At 34.8% G+C, this 24,861-nt stretch overlaps 2 protein-coding genes across 2 annotated transcripts in view; one reads left to right on the top strand and one right to left on the bottom strand.

Annotated features, from left to right (window-relative positions):
* LOC149785748 (xylosyl- and glucuronyltransferase LARGE1-like) overlaps window positions 1–18,802 on the bottom strand; it is a 70,859-nt gene extending 52,057 nt beyond the window's left edge. The window contains exons 1-6 of the mRNA XM_089979651.1: window positions 18,700–18,802; window positions 13,111–13,210; window positions 9,869–9,980; window positions 7,022–7,145; window positions 4,676–4,847; window positions 690–724 (exon numbers count right to left, since the gene is read on the bottom strand). Of these exons, the coding sequence (XP_089835777.1) occupies window positions 690–724; window positions 4,676–4,847; window positions 7,022–7,145; window positions 9,869–9,980; window positions 13,111–13,204 (537 nt within the window). The 5' untranslated portion in view covers window positions 13,205–13,210; window positions 18,700–18,802. The remainder of the gene's footprint in view (window positions 1–689; window positions 725–4,675; window positions 4,848–7,021; window positions 7,146–9,868; window positions 9,981–13,110; window positions 13,211–18,699) is intronic.
* Window positions 18,803–20,659: 1,857 nt separating this feature from the next.
* Window positions 20,660–24,861, top strand: part of LOC149785747 (peroxisomal membrane protein PEX16-like) — a 77,249-nt gene continuing 73,047 nt past the window's right edge. The window contains exon 1 of the mRNA XM_089979650.1: window positions 20,660–20,792. Coding sequence (XP_089835776.1) covers window positions 20,660–20,792 — 133 coding nt within the window. The remainder of the gene's footprint in view (window positions 20,793–24,861) is intronic.

Raw genomic sequence — 24,861 nt, 5'->3', positions numbered from 1 at the left:
TCACAGTGACATATTTTGTGATGAGCATGCAGAAAATCATCTAGACGCATTCTCTTGCCAACATTTGCATTTAAAGACATAAAAGTAAGCACAGATTGTGTAAAAAACCTCTATGGTCATGATCTAAATTCAAAAAATGTTCACTTGGAACAATCCTTCACAGAAAATATACATGTCAGTTTCTACTGGCAATCTGCATCCCTAATTTGGCTATAAAAAGAAACAAAAATTAAAGTGATGACATGCTGACAAAAGCTTTAAGGATCATTATGTGGTTTTCTGTGTACAAATGTTAACTTGAGGGATCATACATGTTTTTCTGTGTATAAATGTTAACTTGAAGGATCATACATGTTGTTCTGTGTGCACTGTTTGCTTGAATACAGAAATAAAAAGTTTTGAACCCAATGGTTCAAATCTCTCTCTGAAGTGTTCAGATGACAAGCATCTGCACTCAGTCACCATGTATGGTCATTATTCATACATGAACAATTACTATGCACATAAATAAAGACCAAATACCTACAAGAAGAGGAGATTTGTAAACATGAAAGTCTTGAAATTATCAATGAGCTAAGAAAGTGCATCAAGTTTAGATTTAACCAGATAGATTGTGTGAGACAGTTTTTTTATTACTGGTAATTGCATAATTCATATAAATGGGACAAGAAGCAATATGGGTTGCCTACCTTGACAGTATCTGCTGGATAAAAGGTGGCTTCAACTGTGAAAAATGAAAACACCAGTCTAATGACAATTCTCTATTCTTATTATTTCACTTTGATTTAAAAAAGAAACAAAAAACCTCAAAAGGGAATAACAAAGTAAGAATTCAACTTGAAAACAAACTTACATAGAAAGAAAGCCTTTCTTACTCTTTATGGCTTTATTTCTTTCATTACTTTAATGACAACAAAGATTGTGAGAAGTAAAAAATGATGACACTTACAATTATTTATCTCATTTGTGTTATATAAAATTGTAAACAAGAGTCCCATGAAGGCAGTGACACTCTACTGAACAAAAAGACTTTTGGAGAATCCAAATATAATTGTTGTTGTTGTAGTAGGGTTTAACGCCATTTTTCAGCACATGATATGCTATACATGGCGGCCAGTATTAATGGTGAAGGAAGAACCCGGGAAAACTCCCGGAAAGAACCTCCGACCCAAGAGAAGCTACTGGCAAGCTTTCTCACATATCCACATTGGCCGAATCGGAGACTCGAACCCATGCAGACAGAGGTGAGATGGCAGTGATCTGTAATGGAGAGCACGTTAGACCACTCGGCCACTTGGGGCCCCAATCCAAATATAAGACCATTTGAATCTTCCAACTGCCAAGTATTGAAAGTGTCTCTGATATTCTGCAGTGTTAACAGGATTATCAAATTAGCTGCTTTGGTGGTCATACATGATGTTAAATTGTCACACCATTTTTCATTTCAAACCAAACAGACATCCTTAAAAGTCTTTTAGTGACAATCCCATGTCAATATGAGTGTAGTGACCAGGTTTTAAAGACGATTGACATCGCTGCCATATGGGATGTACAACTCTCACCATTTTTATTTCCACATAGGACCAACTCGGCACAGTAAGAACTATTCTGATGAAAACCACAAGTCAAGTCAAAATGACAATCCAGTTAAGAAGAGTAGTGATAACAAATAATGTTCAAGATGGCCTCTATGGTGACCAAAGCTGAAACATCAAATCAGCACCAATTTCATTTAAGAACAAGACGACATCTTAATTCTTAAAATGAAAATCTGACTGTCCATTTTGGAGGAGTAAAGTATGATTTTCAAGATGTCTGCCATAGTGAGCATAATGGATACCATTTCCATTTAGGACCAATTTGGAGAAGTAGCAATACCATGATTTCCAAGACGGAAAGATCTGTACCATTTTCATTTATGACCAATTAGACATCATAGGAAGTCTTTCAGTGAAAGCCCATGTTGATATGACCATTCATTGATGAGAATTAGTGATGACAAGCTTTTCAAGATGGCCACTGTGGTGGCCATATTTATTGTCCTAGTGGTACCATATTCATTTCCGGCCAAGATATCAATGATATCTTTAAGTAGAAACTTTTTGCGGATATGACTGATGAAGATGGCCACCATACTGGATTAGCATGCAACACCATTTTCTGAGTGACTGTCCGAGTGGAACCATTTTTATTAAGAACCATTAAAAGTCTTTCAGTAAAAAGTCCATGTTACTGTGACTATAAATTTAGGAGGAGTGAAAACAAGATTTTCAAGATGGCCACCATATTGGACTTGCAAGCAGCAGCATTTTCATTTAGGACCAAAATGACGTCATTAGAAGTCTTCTGATGAAAACCCCAGGTCAATATGCCTCTCCATTACGGAGGAGTTATGATAACCAGATTTTCAATATGACTGTTGTGGTGGCCATAATTGACATCAGATCAGCAACATTTTCATTTAGGACTAAATAGATATCACAAAAAGTATTTTAGTGAAAATCCCATGTTGATATGACCATCCATTGAAGAGGAGTAATCATAACAGGTTTTTTAAGATGGCTACTGTAGCAGCCATACTAGATGTCCATGCAGCATCAATTACATTTAGGACCAAACAGACCATGAGATTCATGGCACAGCAATAATCATAACTGTGTGAATGTGAAATACATAGGAAAAATTTTTAAACTCACTTTGTGCAATAATGCACATATGCATGCTGAAGCAGACACACTCACCATAATAACTCCCATGTCTCATATTGGTATTTGTTTCAGCATATTTTTTAAATTTGGGAGCATCTATATTATGTACATTTCACAAGTTCAATTTTTGGGCAGTAACTATAAAGGTTTCAGCTTTCAGAAATTTACAATGTCCATTACCGAGTTGCTAAAAATAATGATAATTACATAACTATACAGGGTGGCTGAGTGGTGTAAATAGCTCACCATTAAGGATCACTGCCATTTTTTGTACAGTACCAAATCTAGTATCAAACAAATCACTTCATATTCAAATTTCTGTAATGTACCAAATTAAGTATCTAATAAATCACTTCATATTCATATTTTTGTACTGTACCAAATTAGGTATCTAACAAATCACTTTCATATTCATATTTCTGTACTGTACCAAATTAGGTATTTAACAAGTCACTTCATATTCATATTTCTGTACTGTACCAAATTAGGTATCTAAAAATTTGTGTGTGTGTGTGATTTGGATTTTTAACGTAGCTTTAACAATTTTTCAGTCATAGTGCTACAATGTCTGCAGTGTGGCAGTTTATGGTGATGTCTAGCACTGTGGCATCATGCCACAGACATGTAGCATGATGTCCCACCCAGTCACATTATCCTGACACCAGGCCGACCAGTCCTAACACTAACCTCTTAATGCTGAACGCAAGTGAAGCAGCTGTTAGTACCATTTTTGTAGATCTTTGGTATGACTCGGCCGGGGATTGAACCCACGACCTCCTGCATCCAAGGTGGATGCTCTAACCACTAGGCCACCAGAGCGGTTGTATCTAACAAATCACTTCCTATTCAAATTTCTGTACTGTACCAAATTAGGTATCTAACAAAACACTTCATATTCATATTTCTGTACTGTACCAAATTAGTTTTCTAACAAATCACTTTCATATTCAAATTTCTGTACTGTACTAAATTAGGTATCTAACAAACCACTTCATATTCATATTTCTGTAGTTTAAATAAAAGATAATATAAATTAAATATAAATGTGATATTTCATGTTTTGTTAATTAAAAATTAAAGATTATCATTCTTACTGATTCACTTTTCATGACTGATATTTAACTATTTGTTTAGTAAAATCTACAATGATGCAAAATTGTTCTGAAGCTTACAAATTTGAAATTGTGATTTTTGAACATATGTTATTTATTGAATGTTCTGTAGAAGAAGATCCTTTTTTGATGGTACATGACGGCAGCACTCAGTAAATCAATTGGATGCATTGTGTAATGTGAGGTACACCAAATTCATCTTTATTCCAGCAAAGACACATCTGATATGAAAACCTTCTAAACTTAAGGGGAAAAAACACTAAATGGACTTTCTAAGAAGAGATTTAGGAATAGCTTAGTATATGTTGTTGTGGGGTTTAACACCATTTTTCAGCACACGATGGGCTATACATGGCGGCCAGTATTAATGGTGGAAGAAGAATCCGGGAAAACCACGGAAAGATCCGACCCATGAGAAGCTACTGGCAAGCTTTCTCACATACCCACACTGGCTGAATCCAAGACTCAAACTGGCGCAGACCGAGGTGAGATGGCAATGATCCGTAACGGACAGCGCTTTAGACCACTTGACCACTCAGGGCCCCAGCTTAGTATATATGTATAATTTATTTTTTTTATTCAAGTCAGCTTAATATTTTCAAAGTTACGAGGGTCTATGTTAAAGAAAATATTAAAAAGTTCAAATGGAAACTCACCAACTTTGAAGCAGCACTTAAATTTGAACAAATGACCGTAGGTCCTACAATCTGTTCAAATGACATGGGAAAAATATTTAGCAAATTTACAATAAATGTTGCAAAATGGGACCTCTGATAAATTAAATGAGAAAAAGTAAAAGTAAATCTAAAGCTGACAAAAATGTCCAGTATTTATATAGGTTATAATTACACCTACCAGCTGCCAACATCCAGGTTTTGAAGAGAGTTTGAAGGATGAGCTGGGCCATGTTATCAGAGATGAAATGAAAATGAAGTGGATTCTTCTTGTAGAACAGGATGCTCTTGATCAGTGTCACAACATCTCTTGTTGAATTGTGACCTGCACACACGATGGCTACATGTATAACCTGCAATTAGAACATACAAAATGTGAAAAGCATACAAAATGAAGCATGCACACACATAACTTTGCTTTCTTGTAAAGTAATATAAGAAATCTGGTGGCCATGGGTGGCCAAGTGGTCTAATTTAGATTTTTAGTCCACAACTGCCTGCCATGTTCATTATTTTCAGTATGGTGAATATGAATTCAGTATGGTGTTTATAAATACTAAAAACATCTTCCTGGAACATGAATACTCCACTTAAAAACTGAATTAAATGCTAAACTTAAATGGCTGGGCAGATGGACAGATGAACAAGGGAAACACTTGATACCCCAACCATAGAAAAATAAAAAATGAACATAACTGAAACCATCGACTTAAGCCTATATTCATATTTTGTCAGAAGATTGGATTTTCATTTTGATCAAAAACAAAAGATCAATAAACTGGGCCAAGTCAATTAAGCCAATGCCCATATTCTCTGAAACATTTTGTTCATGAAACTCAAGCCCAAAATTACAAGTTTCTGATAGTCTGTAACTTTAACTGATGTATATACGTATGCAATAGCGTTTTATACCACCTCAGAATAAAAGTGGCTATGTAGTGCCAATGAAAGGTTAAGTCTGAACTATGTAAAATTGAACTGAATCAATATTTAGGAAGATAAAGCCTTTCAAATAAATGTATAATTTGGTACAACAAGACAAAATGTAATGATGTTAAAATCCTGTAAAACAACCGATAAAGTGAACACATGTAAGTTCCTTAAAACATAATTAAAATTTGTTGTATAAACCATATGCCCTTAAAGAGTCAATGACTTTGGCATGTCCTCATGCAATTTTTTCAAGCAGTTCACATCTAAATACTTCTGTTTCACAGGGTGGATACTGACACTCTAAAAGAATGTGATCCCCTGTCAGGATACACACTCCCGTCAAGGTTCACCCTTCAGCAAGTATGCACGAGTCTGGTGTATATGTCCAATACCATCCTCATCTCTCTGATTTGTTTTCTATAAGGGATGCCACTCGCCAATATTTGATGTTTTTATGTTTGTTTCTATAGTTTTCATACGACACATTTTGCCAAATATGAGGAGCATGCTGATTTATACAACATATGAAGTCAGTATATAGTATCTTCCATTCAGAAATGGGTAAATGGGAGGAGAGCTTTGACAGCTTTTTCTTTCCATTTTGATTACCATATGCCATGGTGACTAGGCAGCCAAAAGTACAGAATGTTTTTCCAGATGGCACATCATATTTCTCTTGTATCTGGGATATTAAATGGGTTCACAGAGTTAAGATTCTGCAAGTCTCTCAATATGCAAAAGGAACCTGAAATGATCATGTAACTTGTGGTCTCTTTTAGAGGTTTCAATGTAGTTCAAAGAGGGTTGTAATTTCTACAGTTAAAATGAAGACTTTATAATGTAACAAGGTTAAAGATTGTTCCAATCTTTAACTGAAGTGAAACAAGAATAAAAACTTTCAGGATCTTCTTAACCTAAGTTGCTTCATTAGCATATATTGAGTGTACTGCATTATAAGCGGGGTTATGCTATACTGAGTTTTCTGCATTATTAGCAGGGTTTTCTTATACTGAAGCAGTCTCAATATTACAACTACATTTATCCCAAAAATAGTATCCATGACCCTCCCATGTTATAAATAAGACTCTGCAATACTGAGACACTTTGCAATGGGGAACCAATGCAATGTGGTATCAGCTGACTGCAATACCCATGTAATCTGTGGTTGTTGTTTTTCAGTACACAATAGGCAATAGGCTATACATGGCGACCAGTATTATTGGTGGAGGAAGAACCCGGAAAAAAAACAGGAAAGAACCACCAACCAATGAGAAGCTACTGGCAAGCTTTCTCACATACCCACATTGGCTGAATCCGAGACTCGAACCCATGCAGACAGAGGTGAGATGACAATGATCCGTAATGGAGAGCGCTTTAGACTACTCGGCCATTCAGGGCCCCCGTTATTTGTGATGACTACTCTTCTAATACACTTTAAAATGAGGAACCACTGCAATGTGGTATCAGCTGACTGGTAAATTTACAAATATGATTCTAAATGGCATGCTAAAAATGGTTCCAATTAATGACTGCATCAAAGCAATGGCTGGATTAACTTGGATTAACAAAACTGGATTGTTTTTTTTATGTTCACCTCACATTTTGGAACTTCCGATTCTGTGTTAATACATCTGACTTTACTTCCATTCTTAGAATGATCAGACTCATTGTACAGAGCTAAATTCATCTGAAGATTTAGCAGCTGATTTCTGGACCTCCTGCAAAAGAAATTAAATACATGTACAACTGTCATCAGTGTATAACATCCACACAAATGTAAAAAAGCTTTCAGCCAAATCTGCCATAATATAATGATCTAATAGCACATTATATGCAAACAGCATGCGCCATAGACACAAAAATGTGGGTCTAAACCATTTATTCTACTTAAAATTGTATGGGAACATTGTAAACCCTGATCTGACACCACATTATGTCACAGCAGATCATGTAGACACACAGTGTGTCTAAACTGTTTGTTCTGGGAATAATTTTTAAGGGACAGGGCAATTCTTGATCTGATAGCACATTATGTGACAGCAGATCATGTAGACACAAAAATGTGTTGACACTGTTTGTTCTAGGAATAATTTTGAATGGGAACAGAGCAATTCCTTATCTTACAGCATATTATCCAACAACAGGTCCTGAAAACACAGAAATGACCGAACACAAAAACTGAACTCAATACTCAAAAATTATAAACTGTACTAAGAGAAATTAATACTGACATGAATCTTAACAGTTTTAGCAATTAAAACATGGTGGCCAGTTATTCAAATGTAAGACTCACAAGAAGGATCCTATCATTGAATCATTAAAAGTTGGATACCATAGTACACCAATGCCAAGGCACTTAACCCCAACTGCCTCAGCCAATGTTGGCTACCACAGTATGCCCTTGCCATGGCACTTAACATCAATTGCCTCAGCCAATGTTGGCTATCACAGTATGCCCTTGCCATGGCACTTAACATCAATTGCCTCAGCCAATGTTGGTTATCACAGTATGCCCTTGCCATGGCACTTAACATCAATTGCCTTAGTCAATGTTGGCTATCACAGTATGCCCTTGCCATGGCACTTAACGTCAATTGCCTCAGCCAATGTTGGCTATCACAGTATGCCCTTGCCATGTCAAATAACTTCAATTGCCTCAGCCAATTTTGGCTATCACAGTATGCCCTGGCCATGGCACTTAACTTCAATTGCCTCAGCCAATGTTGGCTATCACAGTATGCCCTTGCCATGGCACTTAACAGCAACTGCCTCAGCCAATGTTGGCTATTACAGTATGCCCTTACCATGGCACTTAATGTCCATTGCCTCAGCCAATGTAGGCTATCACAGTATGCCCTGGCCATGGTACTCAACTTATAAATGCCTCAGCCAAGGCTGGCTATCACATTATGCCCTGGCCAAGGCACTTCACTCCATTTACCCCAGCACTAAATAACCTTCATGCGTGACTTTGCCATAAGCAAGAAAAAAGAGTTGTATAGAAGTTACTGTAAATTAATTTTATTTAACATTTTGAGTCTTAATTTAATTTCTGTGCTAGGAAGCCTTTGTAGCTCAGTTGACAGAGCATCAGACTCACAATCCTTTGGTCATGGGATTGATACGAACTCAGGCCAGCCCATGTCATATGAATCACCATATACTTAGGAAAGGCACTTAACTTTCATTCCCCTGGCACAATGTGGCCAAATAAAATGTCTTATAAATGCCATCAAAGTCAACAAGCCAAAAAACTCAATTTCTGTGCTCAAGCCATTTTCACACCAGTCATGTGGGACCAGACTTACATCTTCTCTATTTGCAGTTGGGATCATGTCATACAAAAATATAGTATTAACATAAACATTTCCATTTACAGAAAGCAAAAAAGATGTTAGATTCTAAGGGCTATCCAATTGCATATACCTGGAAGGGGGAATACCACCTTTCTATGAGGTACCACTAACATAAAAGAAAATTATATAAAGAAGAAGAAAAAAAAGAAAAAGGCGCAAACCTACATCCTTCACTGTACATGTTTTTCTCCACCAGCTAAGTTTAAATAAAACAACCCTAAAATGATATTTTAGAAACAAAATTCAATGTCTTCTACATACATGTCTAGTAGCAAAATATTTAAAGGTCTTAAAAACAATTAAAACAAATCAGAGCTTTCCATTAAAACATACATGTGACCCAGGGAAGGCAATTTGAAAGTGGGGTACTCACCAATGATGCAATTTAGAATTTTCTTAACATTTTAACATCAACTCTGTGAAATCAGGGTATTCTGGCATATATTTTTTTTTTTAACTGCTTCCCTGGGTACCATGTATGTTTAAATGGAACAGCCCTCACTACGATTGTTAAACAAATGATCTAATTTGATTTTAATTCTGAAATTTTTTTAATAATGAACTGGACAAAACACCTGGCAACATACTAATGCATACATGTAAGCCAGAGTATGCAATCTTATTCTGAAAAAAAAAAAAAAACACACAAATGCATAGCATGTGCACAAAAATTAGAATCTGAATTTGCCCCATCCCAGGCCACCTGTCCATCCTGAGGTATAGATGGTGGGATGTGGATGGGAATACAAATGGAAGTTTTCTGCTTAAATATGACAACATAGTTCAAACAACAGTCTCTTAGTAACTGTATACAACACATATATGACACTACAACATCTCAACTACCAGACAAACGAACTCTAGAGACCATTTACACATTTAACCCTGTTTTAGAAATCACCAGCATACAGCAATCACCTGTGTGTAAAGGTCAACTATGTCAAGTCCTACTGATTCATAATAAAACTTTACCTGCACTGAAGACTCCCATTTTATAATAATGACTTTATGTTGGGTTATCGTTAAAGATAAGTTTCATTGTATAGTTTTTCATATCTTTCTTTGTGTACAATTTTTTGACTCACCCCAGCTGGGTCTTGAAACTGGTGACCTGTTTCTCTAGTATCCTAATCTTGTTTATCAATTTTTCCTGCATTTGGTCAACTCCAGCGTCTGTTTTGTACAGCTTGTGAGGATCTGTTGATGAGATTAAAAATAAAGCATGTTCAGTAGCTTTCTGACTGATCCTACTATATCTCTTCTGAAACAACAGAGCTGATTTAAAAGACTCTGAACAATTCAGGTACAAAAACAAATACTTTACCAAATCATTATATAAGATGGCCAACTCCATGACTGCAGCTTTGTCAGTAGTGTACACAAAACTTGATAATTGATGATTCTTTTTCCAACATGTTTCACAGAAATGACCTACAGTGTATCAAGTTTACCATTTCTGGAAAACATAACATTACAAGATCAACACTGAAATTTAGTCTACAAAAATAGAATTGGTCTTCTACTCTTCTACAAGGTCCCAACATTTATCAACTTTATTTATTCATTTTTTATAAACCGTTACAAATTTTCTGACAACTTACTTAAATACTCTGGATGGTGGAATAGAATGATCGGTAAGGTGACTGCCACAGGGATGATATTTTTACAACAATAGGCTTCCTTGAAAGATATCTATAACTTCCCCTTATGCAAAGCATCCTTGTATAGGTGAATAAGACAAGAATGGATTGAGTTTGTTTTCCTATCGTTTGATTTAGTTCTACAATCCTTTCATCATTTCCCTTAAATATCTGCAAAAATTTAGCAAATGGGTCCTTAAAAATGTGGCTGCTTAATACATGTGAGTGGTCATTAGAGGTTACCTTTAAGGTAGGCTTGTCAGTATGAGATTATTTCTACTACCTAGAAATATTATATTATTTCTATTATAACAGTTTCACTAAATTTTTAACTATCTTTTAAAGACATCTTCTGTGGAACATAGTGTCTCACTTGTAAATGGACTTATAATGATGCAGCTTTATGCTATAAATAAAGATATACCTGAAATCCCGGTGTATTGGAATACAAACTTTAAGCATGTTCTAATAATTTACTTCAATTTCAATTGCAACCCATGCAAATGTTATAAAAACAATCAACAACTTTAACACGTGAACATAAATGACAACTGCAATGCTGATGCCATTACCACTGAAAATGAGACCTATATTGTACCAAGGCTGGGTATCTTAGTCCTTGGTCTGGAATTCTTTCATTATTTTACAAGTGTCGCTCAACAGATCTGAAGCTTTACATTTCATTATTGGCTCTATTTGCACAAGTATTATCACAGTGGCTAAAGACAAATTTGAGTATATTTCATTATTGGCTCTATTTGTAAGAGTGTTATCACAGTGACTAAAGGCAAACTGGAGTACATTTCATTACTGGCTCTATTTGTAAGAGTGTTATCACAGTGAATAAAGACAAACTGGGGTACATTTCATTATTGGCTCTATTTGTATGAGTGTTATCAGATGGGCTAAGACAAATTTGGGCACATTTCATTATTTGGTTCTATGGGTGTTCTCGCAGTAAGCAACTATCATCATTTCAAAGGGGCATGGAACATCTGGAATTTTAACTGTGGAACATCTGGAATTTTAACTGTGGAACATCTGGAATTTTAACTGATAGCATAGTTTGTGCAACTAATAGCATAGTTTGAATGAGATCAAATGCAACATTATACAACACTGACTGTGTATATGGCAAGAACAATATGCTGAGAACTTAGGAATAACTGCTTAAAACTAAAATATTTTGCATAATTTGAATGTATTTAATATCTCTCTATGCATTTTGGGGTGTATTTTTCTTCATAAATACACCAATACACTGCTTATCTTTAACTCTGCTGTATTTCACATGCAAGACAAATGACTTTATGCTGCTCTTTGTTAAATTGGATATTAAAGACTTTTCCAAACAACACAGTGTCTTTCAAAATATTACAGACCATAACAAAGCAACAAAAGTTTCATCCAAGCAACTTTTCAATCTCTGTTAGGGGCCTACTGAATAGTTTAACGGAAGTTCTACTCAAAGATTTATTAGTCATTCATTTAAACAAGAATGGTTCACTGCGCCTTCTTGTACACAAAAACAAAACTAAAACTGTGTTGACAGAAGACACAGATGCCCACAGAGGGAGACAAATTTTCAAAAATCATGTTTGCCTGCCAGCAAACCAGACTTCAAAACCAGTATCAGAAAGTGAATATGCATATACAGTTAGCTCAGCTTCTTGCCAGTTATAAACCTCTGAGTGATGGCAAGCAGCTGGACTATCATGTACAACTGACTCTGCCAATTAGGTATCAAATCTTTAGTAAACATTAATAAATGACATAAATAACAATTAACAGATCTGTAGATTACCCATATAGTTTCACAGGAATCAAACTCATTCTAAACCACAGCCATCAAAATCTGGTTACCAGACTGAGCTGTAACTATGATACATTTTGTTGCATGAAGCTATAATTTCGTTGTCCTGGACTCTTGGGTTATGGATATTTCTATCCCCTGCCCAAAAAGTCAGTACTTTGTTCACAGAATGGAGATTGTAACTGAAAAACTCTACATATTAAAATAAATAAAGGAATATCTCTTGGTTACCATAATAAACTCTACCTAATTTCTACTCAATCGGTCACAATCTGCAAGCATAGGTAACTGATGCACATAGAGAAGACATAATAACCGACAGCAAAAAATGAAAACATGGAAAGATATAACAAATGCCATATGAGCCCAGCAATACTCATGTTGGACACTTCAGTAAACCAAGGAAGGAGTAATAAATAAGAACAGTTTGACGTGACAAAAAAATTAAAATTAACCAACCGATTGTTCAAATTCAATAACTGAAAGCTGCTTGGAAAACAAAAATTCAGAGATGATGAAGGAAAAAAATAGTAATAAATTCCAACTAGAATGAAAGGTAAGTGAGCATTGCAGATTCCTGGAGACATTCGTTCTTAACCAAATAAAATGAATCCTTTACCATCTGTATTTAATAGCCTGATACAATATAGACCAAATAAAATGAATTCATTACCATCTGTATTTATGGCCTGATACAATCTAGACCAAATAAAATGAATGCACTACCATCTGTATTTATGGCCTGATACAATCTAGACCAAATAAAATGAATCCTCTACGATCTGTATTAATGGGCTGATACAATTTAGACCAAATTTTACCATCTGTATTAATGGCCTGATACAATCTAGACCAAATAAAATGAATCCTTTACCATCTGTATTAATGGCCAGATACACAAGGAATGTGACCGGAAATGCTCCAGCAACTATCAAGAATGTCAGGTACTTCCTCTTCAGTCGAATCATGATGACCTACAAAAGAGATTGAAATATAGTGAAAAATATATAACTAAAATATTATAAAGTTAATATATGACATTAATCTAATAGGCCTCCATTATAAAAATAGAACCAGCGAAGTGCTCACAGTAATGCCTAATGACTGCTATTTACCAGAATTAATAATTTCAATGTTTTCTTTAAGAACTAATTAATAAATGTTTCAGCTCAACACAAAAGAGAATATCCCTCTCCAGTAACTTCAGGTATGCCCCAAGCTGCCAAGGCCATCTCTTGTCCTTTTGCCCCAAGCTGCCAAGGCCATCTCTTGTCCTTTTGCCCCTAGGTGAAGAACATTACAGAAACAAAAGGGTAATCAGCCAATTGGATTTCATATCTTTGTCATCAGTCCAACTGCATTTCATATCTTTGTCATCAGCCAGTTGGATTTCATATCTCTGTCATCAGTCCAACTGGATTTCATATCTTTGTCATCAGCCAATTGGATTTCATATCTCTGTCATCAGTCCAACTGGATTTCATATCTTTGTCATCAGCCAGTTGGATTTCATATCTCTGTCATCAGTCCAACTGGATTTCATATCTTTGTCATCAGCCAATTGGATTTCATATCTTTATCATCAGTCCAACTAGATTTCATATCTTTGTCGTCAGCCAGTTGGATTTCATATCTCTGTCATCAGTCCAACTGGATTTCATATCTTTGTCCTCAGTCCAATTGGATTTCATATCTTTGTCATCAGCCAATTGGATTTCATATCTTTGTCATCAGTCCAATTGGATTTCATATCTTTGTCATCAGCCAGTTGGATTTCATATCTTTGTCATCAGTCCAGTCCAACTGGATTTCATATCTTTGTCATCAGTCCAATTGGATTTCATATCTCTGTCATTAGTCCAACTGGATTTCATATCTTTGTCATCAGTCCAATTGGATTTCATATCTTTGTCATCAGCCAATTGGATTTCATATCTTTGTCATCAGTCCAACTGCATTTCATATCTTTGTCCTCTGTCCAATTGGATTTCATACCTTTGTCATCAGTCCAATTGGATTTCATATCTTTGTCATCAGTCCAATTAGATTTCATATCTTTGTCATCAGTCCAACTGCATTTCATATCTTTGTCCTCAGTCCAATTGGATTTCATATCTTTGTCATCAGTCCGATTGGATTTCATATCTTTGTCATTAGTCCAATTAGATTTCATATCTTTGTCATCAGCCAGTTGGATTTCATATCTTTGTCATCAGCCAGTTGGATTTCATATCTTTGTCATCAGTCCAGTTGGATTTCATATCTTTGTCATCAGCCAATTGGATTTCATATCTCTGTCATTAGTCCAATTGGATTTCATATCTTTGTCATCAGTCAATTGGATTTCATATCTTTGTCATCAGTCCAATTGGATTTCATATCCTTGTCATCAGCCAATTAGATTTCATATCTTTGTCATCAGTCCAATTGGATTTCATATCTTTCATCAGCCAATTGGATTTCATATCTTTGTCATTAGTCCAATTGGATTTCATCTCTTTGTCATCAGCCAATTGGATTTCATATCTTTGTCATCAGTCCAACTGGATCTCATATCTTTGTCATTAGTCCAATTGGATTTCATATCTTTGTCATCAGCCAATTGGATTTCATATCTTTGTCATCAGTCCAATTGGATTTCATATCTTTGTCATCAGCTAATTAGATTTCATATCTTTGTCATCAGTCCAATTGGATTTCATATCTTTCATCAGCAAACTGGATTTCGTATCTTTGTCATCAGTCAATTGGATTTCATATCTTTGTCATCAGTCCAACTGGATTTCATATCTTTGTCATTAGTCCAATTGGATTTCATATCTTTGTCATCAGCCAATTGGATTTCATATCTTTGTCATCAGTCCAATTGGATTTCATATCTTTGTCATCAGCCAATTAGATTTCATATCTTTGTCATCCGTCCAATTGGATTTCATATCTTTGTCATTAGTCCAATTGGATTTCATATCTTTGTCATCAGCCAATTGGATTTCATATCTTTGTCATTAGTCCAATTGGATTTCATATCTTTGTTGTCAGCCAATTGGATTTCATATCTTTGTCATCAGTCCAACTGGATTTCATATCTTTGTCATTAGTCCAATTGGATTTCATATCTTTGTCATCAGCCAATTGAATTTCATATATTTGTCATCAGTCCAATTGGATTTCATATCTTTGTCATCAGCCAGTTGGATTTCATATCTTTGTCATCAGTCCAATTGGATTTCATATCTTTCATCAGCCAATTGGATTTCATATCTTTGTCATTAGTCCAATTGGATTTCATATCTTTGTTATCAGCCAATTGGATTTCATATTGTCATCAGTCCAATTGGATTTCATATCTTTGTCATCAGTCCAATTGGATTTCATATCTTTGTCATTAGTCCAATTGGATTTCATATCTTTGTTATCAGCCAATTGGATTTCATATTGTCATCAGTCCAATTGGATTTCATATCTTTCATTAGTCCAATCTGCCTATCATAGCAATCCACTAACAAACTGCTACATATCACAAAGAAATGAAATGAGTTGGATCAAAGCTCAAATTTCAAAGTTATCAAACCAGAAGCTTCAGCATCAATGGCCAGTAAAGTGTTCCATAAGTACACTATTTTCACAGAGAGAGCCAGAGAAAGAGATAAAATCTAAATTTGAAGACAACAGAGGAAGTAAATGTGAATTAGTATTTGAACATGACTGGGGCTGATGCATCTTGAGTTGGAATTTTGCAGAAAGAAAGCAACTGTGTGTATTCCAGCTTGGTCTTACTAGTGAGTGACTGTGTGTACTCCAGCTTGGTCTTACTAGTGAGTGACTGTGTGTACTCCAGACTTGGTCTTACTAGTGAGTGACTGTGTGTACTCCAGACTTGGTCTTACTAGTGAGTGACTGTGTGTACTCCAGTTTGGTCTTACTAGTGAGTGATGGTGTGGACTCCAGCTTGGTCTTACAAGTGAGTGACTGTGTGTACTCCAGCTTGGTCTTACTAGTGAGTGACTGTATGGAACAGTTTGGTCTTACTAGTGAGTGATGGTGTGGACTCCAGATTGGTTTTACTAGTGAGTGACTGTGTGGACTCCAGCTTGGTCTTACTAGTGAGTGATGGTGTGGACTCCAGCTTGGTCTTACAAGTGAGTGACTGTGTGTACTCCAGCTTGGTCTTACTAGTGAGTGACTGTATAGAACAGTTTGGTCTTACTAGTGAGTGATGGTGTGGACTCAGCTTGGTCTTACTAGTGAGTGACTGTGTGGACTCCAGCTTGGTCTTACTAGTGAGTGACTGTGTGGACTCCAGACTTGGTCTTACTAGTGAGTAACTGTGTTGTCTCCATATATGGTATTACTTGTGAGTGACTGTGAGACTCCAGTCTTGGTCTTACTAGTGAGTGACTGTCTGGATTCAATATTAAGTCTTACTAATAGGTGACTGTGTGGATTCCAGCCTTTGGTCTTACTGGTGAGTGACTGTGTGGAGCCCATACTTGGACATACTGCTGAATGACTGTGTGGACTCTAGACTTGGTATTGCTGGTGAGTGACTTTGTAGATTCCATACTTGATTTTAGTAGTGAATGACTGTGTGGACTCCAGACTTTGTCTTACAAGTGAGTGACTGTGGATTCCTGGCTTGGTCTTACTAGTGAGTAGTAGGCTCTAAACTTCATTAAAATATTTTTAATGGTTCAAAACTTATATTCTGTACCAGAATACAAGACACAGAATTGCATCTTCCCTTGCAATGACCTAGACCTTGAGCAAAGGGCATGGTTAAGGTATGTGAGTGTATGTGTGTGTGATGGATTTTTAACAGAGCTTTAATAATTTTTCAGCCATATCTGCAGTATAGCAGTTTATAGTGATGTCTAGTACTAGGGCATTATGCTGCAGACATGTAGCTTCATGTCCCATCCAGTCACATTATCCAGACCCAGGCCGACCAGTGCTAACACTAACTTCTTAATGCTGAGCGTCTAGCAATGCAGCTCATAGTACCAGTTTTAAAAGTCTTTGGTATGACTTGACTGGGGTTCGAACCCATGACTTCCTGCATCTGAGGCAGACGCTCAAACCACTAGGCCACCGAAGAGGTCATTTAACATACGTAATACACTATATAATTATGATATTATGTTTGTGCATATTTTTATTTAAATATCTATGTATACTTTGGCAAACTTTCATGAAATTCTCTTCAACCATTACAAATTAATGGGTCATACAAGCAAATGTTAATGGATAGACAAAAGGATTGATGGACTTGCAATGCCACAATATAATAGACCCAATATCAAATTAGATTTTCAGGCCTACTGAACCGAACCTGAACTACCAATTGATGTAGACTGGTACCACAATATTATTGGGCATAAACCCTGATGTACAAGTAATAGAATCTTTCATAGATTCTGTTTCTAAAAATCAAATTGCTATTTATATATTGATGTTTAAGTTCTAAAACACAATGTCAGAATGTTTTCATCATCAAATGATAACTTGCAAAATCTGGCAGTGAAAGCTTCCTCATGAAAAGGGTTAATAGTCCAACACTATTCAAAACACAAGCCTGTGAATGTGCATGAGTTTTTTGTTGGTGCAATCAATTATCAACACCTGTTATTTGATGTATGCAATACATTTTGCCTTGGGCAACAAAACAATAGGACTACATGGCAAGGAAGAGGGAACATCTAAAAAGTTATAAACTACTATCGCCCAATGTACAGCTTTAAAGAAAATCACAGAGCAAAGTCATTTTCATTTTCCTATCCTAAGAAGGCAAAGTTTACAATGCATGACAGCTGCATTCTCAAGCAGCACCATTTTCATTTAGTGACAACAAGAAAATGGGATGTAAATGTGTGTGTTTCATGGCAATCATCCAAGTAGTTTTGAAGTTGCAGCAATAACAAACATGTGCTAACAGACGGGCTGAAGATGGACAAATGACCATTCTATAAGTTTTCCTGGACCAAACAAATATAGAATAAATAAATGTGCCAGAGATTTTATTTAGTTATTGGTTTTGCAAAGAAACAATCGAGCAATATTTCCATCATTCAAAGAAGTGTTTGGCTAAGTAATGTCAAAGCAAGACGTGGAACTGGGGGAGTTTACTTCTGTATCTCTCTAGGCTTTAAGATTCTCCACGTCTTGGTACAAAGCTACCATCTGATTTCGTAGTTTATCGGAGACTGATTTTCATTAATCTTGGTTTTAGGGACGAATTTTTATTAAACAATACTATACTGTACTTTTTGGAATAAAGGCAAAGTTTTCATGTTGGATCTATTCCCCTCTTGTTGATCGTCTACAAATTAACAACTGGACAGTATGAGAATTCATCACGAAAACATATGACTCTTTACTGTCAACTGAAGACGACCTGAAACTGAATGTTTACACCTACCGGCAGGTAGCTTAACATATTAATAATAACGAATGATGTTTTCCTTACTGTACTTATAAGTGCATCTCACAAATATGTGTTTGACGCTTTCAATTAAACAAATAACATTATTTAAATCTCGGTCAGCTGTTTCTACCTAATGTATACCGGAAGTCTCTTTTCGTGTTCAAGAGACGTTAACATGCAAACCCGGAGCCAAATGCAGACCTGTACATATCGCAGTTTTGCTAACATTTAGAAGAAAAAATTTTTAAAAAAGAGTTGGGTTGGGTTGGGGAGAGGAGCTGTCTTAAGAAAGAACAGAAACATGGCATATTTGTATTTAGGTTGTGATGCCTTTGATCACGCTTCTTTTTATATGTCTGTTAACCAATTTAAAACTTAATATATTATTTATCAAATAAAATATATAGGAAAACTTTTTAAGAGTAGCTTTGCGATATATTACTTCCTGCGTAATTACATTTAACTCCCTCCATATACCAGTTTTATTATATGTTAAGCAGACTGAATGGATATTGGTAATAAGTAAAACAACATGATATAATAATAAAAAAAAACATCAGACTTGTAATCAAGATTTGTTTCTTCTTCACTTGTATGCCCCAAGCTGTTAATGACTGCGGTTGTTTAATTTATGTTGAAATTTTAATTTATTATTTTAAATATGGGTTTTGTTTTTATTGTTACTAGTACACAATTAAATGGCATCAAAAGTTTAATTTCTAGGGGTTTTTCCCCACATAATTACAGATTCAACCAATTGATCTATGGTGTGTATGGGGCCACTAGATTTATTAATTTATAGAAGAAAGAATAAAGGTTATTTACTTGTTTTTTTATTTTATCTTCTTCATCAAGATTAGGTGGTAAATGCAATACCAATTCAGACATGAACTATGAGAGATGTTTCATTTGACAAAATTCGTCTTTCACATTACAAACTGAAAGAAGTTGCATATATTACTAAACTTTAATTGTACAGAACTTTGACAAATAATTGAATATGTGTTTCCAATGATACAACAAGCAATTAATGAAGAAATCAAGATTTATATCATGGACCGGTGTCAAAGAGGCTGACAAAAGCATGAACAAACTATCTAGCTATAGCTTCATTTCACCACTACATATGTGTATTTTATTCATTTGTGAGAAAAGTTTTGTTGTTTTTGAAATAACTGTCAATAAGTAGGAATGGCTGAACTCAAAATGTAAGGCCTCATTAAAGATGAGATAAAAACATAAGTTATAAAATAAACAAATTAAATATTAATCTAAGCATCTGAGTTTCTTTTACTTGTACTCTAACAAGTTTTCTCATTAATGTAAAGCAGCTTTATGCTATTCACTGCATAGGTTGTTGATAAAGTTACTAAACTCTTTCTCTCTCTCTCAGACATAAATACAGTCAAATGTACATAGGCAGTGAGCACAGTGGCTTTTTAAGACTGGTGGTTTATGAATTAGTAGCTGGGACTTTGCAGATAAAGTGTAAATGTCAAGCATTGACTCTAAATTAACATTAAAATTTTATCCACAGGAACTTCTATTGCGCCTTACAATTTATGTATCAGTCCTACATGTACTAGGTTGTTTTTCCTTTTATAGTACGTATATGGTTGATAAATTAAATTGTAAGCAACAATTCAAAATGTTATTAATGAATTGATCTTACTAATGATAACTTCAATCATTTCAGTTCTCCTCTATTATTATTATTATTATTATTATTATTGTTGTTGTTGTTGTTGTTGTTTTTGTTGTTGCTATTATTGTTGTCAATAATCGTTCAATACGCTATTATTATAATACTACTACTAATAATAATAATAATAATAATATAATTATTATTATTATTGTTATTATTATTATTATTATTATTATTATTATTATTATTATTATTATTATTATTATTATCGTCGTTGTTGCCGTATATATAATCTGTCAGTACGTACTTGTGCGGATTTAATTTTGTCCTGAACAAGTTTTAATTACAGTGGACAAAATGGCGACCAGTAACAGGGTTGATAAGCTTTTCGAGAGATTAAAAGAAAAGTATTCTGAATTTATTCGCACAAACCCCGAGACAGTGAGTCAGATAGAAGCTGCAATAAGAATATTTTCATATCTCATTGCGGGTATGCCATTTATGTTTAACTTCTTGTAAAGTTAATGAAATTGATAGAAAGTGAAAGTAGAAATAAGATCCATCTCACCACTGATAATTACATCCGGTTTTTGGCCATGTGATTTAAAATGAGCACAGCAAGACACTTGCATTGTAACTGCAAGTAGTACTTTGATTACAGTATGATAACTACAGATAAAATTATTTCAGGAACAGACAATGTAGTTTTCGTTAGTTTCTAAAACTTCATCAAAAATTTGGTCAAGTCCGAAACATTTCAAATTTATTTTGGAGCTACCACAATGAAATGTACAGGAAAGTACATACATGAACGCCTAACACTACAGTTGTAATGACCTCAGAAAATACTGGGTGGTTGTCACTAATGTTGATGTTGAGTAAACTCAACTTTGCAACTATAGTTTCAGTCTGCACCCCTGGAAGTCCTTGACCCTGATATTTATGTTTTGGGCGTCGAAGTCTTACTGCCCAAATAACGGCGCTATGTAGCCTGTTCTGGTGTTGATTAACATCAGAATGATATATCAAATTTTGGGGCTTTTCTGCAAATTAAAATTATTATGTTTTAGTCAGACTTACTTGGATATCTTTTTCCTAATAAATTCAAATTCCTGCACAAGCAAATGGACATGTTTTAAACTTCTGTTGGCCTATATTTCAGTTGGCTTGAATATGATGGACGCAAGGAATACTGAAATCGGTTTAAAGGATGATAAGAATCTTGAATGAAATGCAGCTGTCTAAACACTTTCTTCAATATTAATAGATTTTTATTTGTTTCATTAAAGAAGTATTCTTCAGCTTATCCTGATTTTGGCATTCCCAGCTTCCATTGCATTCCAGCCAGCTAAAATCTAGACCAATAAAACTTGAAAACAGGTCCATTTGCTTGTGTGGGAATTATAAATTTTGTGAGAAGTTTAATTGTTTAGAAAAAAGACACTGAACTGAGTAAAGTCTGACTAAATATAACTTTGATTTGCAGCAAAGCATCGTTTTGGGCTGCCAAGTGTGCAAGATATTCCTGAAAATTTGACTTCTGTTATGATGTTAGTCGACGTCAAAACAAGCTACACAGTGCCATTATTCAGGCAGTAAGATCTCAACGCCCAAGGTCAAGGTCTTATATTGTAGGACTGCATCCCTACCAGCTTATATCACCCCCTCCAACTGTTTTAAGAATGAAAAGCATCAAGATTGAAAAAAAAATGCATCAACTGTACTCATTTCAATCATTGATTTATGACCTCTAACTTGACTGCCTCCAAGTGGTCCCTAATGTTCTCTCCTTTGCATTTGAATCCTAAATGAACTTAAACACTTACACAGAAACCATATATAGTGTGACCCAGCTGTAAAACATTAGTTAGGATGCATAGAACTCAACCATATTATAGGCAAACTGTGTTATATGCAACCAGGTCAGTTAGCTGAAGAAATTGATGCATGTACCAAATAAAAAAGATGTCTTCGGGTCACTTTGGAAAATGCAACAATCCGTTAGATTCCATTATAATTATTTAAGGTGCTTACTTCCTTTGATGAAAGGTTTTTTGTTTTTATTGATGATTATAGTAGGCATGCTCTGATGAAGGGTGCATATGTAATTGAAGTCACTGCTAAAGAACAAATTTGAAGGACCAAATGTCCATTTGTTATTATGGCAGCAACATCAGATAATTGTAGAACATTGATTGGGACTAAATTTCTTTTAATTTGCTTAGTATTGATACAGAATGATCAATGCTTCAAAAGGTAATCAGTTTCTTTGCAGTTCCAGCAACAACAAAAATCTGGGTACATTATAAAAAGATAATCATTTGGTTGATTGTAGTTGTTCCTGTCTTCAAAGGTTGGTCAATTGTAGCTATTCCAGTATCATGACTCTGAGTGGATCAACAGCTTACGGTACTTAGGCCAGATGTCAGGATATGAAGATTATGATGTACCAATGCACTGATAAGATGGTTTGTCAATATGAACATAGGATTTGTTTATGTAACAATAGATTCCTGTGCATTTTATATATAAGTCTACAGCTTCTTTTGATGGTGCATTTGAATTTCTCCACTCCAAACCCAAGGCTGTATAGACAAGTTTAAACAGCTAACATCGTTGTTACAAAAAAATCACCAGATGGTATATTTTGTTAACAATAAGAAAAATAAATCACAATTTGCGACATCGGTAAGCTAAGTACAATCTCTGGATAAACTGTTTACATGTTTTTTTCATACTTTTAAGATGAAAAAAAAATTGTTTTCATGTGTGAGAAATATAAATGCCAATGAAATGTGGGGAGCCATGCCAGGACTGTTTTATATCCAAATTAGTTTTATAATGGAGCATGCTCTGGTGGGGTGACACTGTATGGATAGGCAAGAATGTCCTGTTCGTGCAGATTTGGGATCTCATTTTATTTTGCTGAATTTTGCCAATTTCATACAAATCATTATATAAGTTTTTTGTGAACATTCAGCTTTAATAATTAATTTACTTTTCTGTGTGACGGGAACTTCTAAAGCCTTTCTGTTCTTTTGTTTACAAAGTACCACAATAATAGTTTTGCATAAAATGCCATATTCTTGAGTCATGCATAAGTTGAAATCACATGGTCAGTTTATGAAGTTTATCATGTCATCAGATTTAATAGGAAATGAGCCAAGCTTCAGATTCTAATTACTAAATCAGTGATCAATGATTAGAAAAAATTAAAACTGAGTTGGCCTATTAGGCTGAACTGTTCAGGCCCAGACATGTGGGTTGTATGAGCAAACTTATCGATAAATTCTTCATTCAGCTTTTTGTATTGCACAGGTTTTCCATTAATTGTTTTATTACATGATGTCAGGATTTTTCTAGGGTTTATGTTTTATAAGTAGCAAGATTAACTTTTAAAAGTCTAAACTTTGTAATATTTTCTTAATAATTCTGACCATTGTTTTGATAACTATTACACAATTGATGAAGTAGAGGCAAGTGTTAAAATGTGGAATTTGAGAGGGAACTCGCACAGAGCTGATATTTATGATTATGTATTTTGAACAGATGGATGCTATTGACTGATTTTCTGCACCTCACAAAAATAAGAAGGTATCTAGATTTGAAACATTCACTTTGCATTATTTTGTTTTTTTCTGTTGAATATGTAATATAAATTGCCTAGTGTCATATACCCCAAATATGAACATTGATGTTTCAGCCATGAATACATTTTATGTAATAATATTGAAATGTACATATGAAAGCAAAAACATTACCAGGGTTAACAAGGTTGACAATTTTTAGAAAGTGTTGTTCTTTATCACCAAAACCCTCTAGGGACAGCACCTGTTGCTACAACACATTTAAGGGATCAGTTCAGAAGTGTTTATGTGAATGCTTTGGACTTGGCCAGCGTTTGGCAAGGTTTTATTCAAATGAAAACTAAAATATATTGTTTGTTCTATTGTGAGTTTGCTAAATATGCTTAATATTTGTAATTGAAATAATGTAAACTAGGTACAACCAACATTTATACTTCGTTAAAATGTATAGTTTTTTGCTGTGCTGTTCTGAAGTCATGATACAGAATACAGTGTGACCCCACTATTACACGGTAGTTGGGGTCCATGGAGCCCGATCATATTATAGACCAAACCATGTTATACCCAACCAAGTCAGTTAACTGATGAAAATGATACTTTTTCCTAAATTATGGTGGGAGGTCATAATAAAAGTGGGAGCAAAAATACATGATTTTGATTAAATGAAGGCAAGCTAGTCTGAAAAACATTTGTATATAGACAACTTACATTTGTGTAGTACAATCCATAATCCATTAGGTACTGTACTTGTATATAATAAATCCATGAATTTTGAGTATAGATTACATGTTATAAATTTCAAATACGTCTCATATCCTCTTAGAAAACACAAATAACACATATATATTTTAAAAAAATGGTAGTCCTCTTTTTGATCTATATCTGATTGTCACTTAACAATTCACTACAATTGTTGCAAGTAGCACATGGCTGTAGCTGTTTACATGCTACATGTACATATACTTAAATTAG

Source organism: Sinohyriopsis cumingii, chromosome 13 (assembly GCF_028554795.1).
Source record: "Sinohyriopsis cumingii isolate HCF-2022 chromosome 13, ASM2855479v2, whole genome shotgun sequence".
Lineage (NCBI taxonomy): Eukaryota > Metazoa > Mollusca > Bivalvia > Unionida > Unionidae > Sinohyriopsis > Sinohyriopsis cumingii.
Note: the sequence above shows the minus strand (reverse complement) of the source record. Positions and strands in the feature narration are given on the sequence as shown.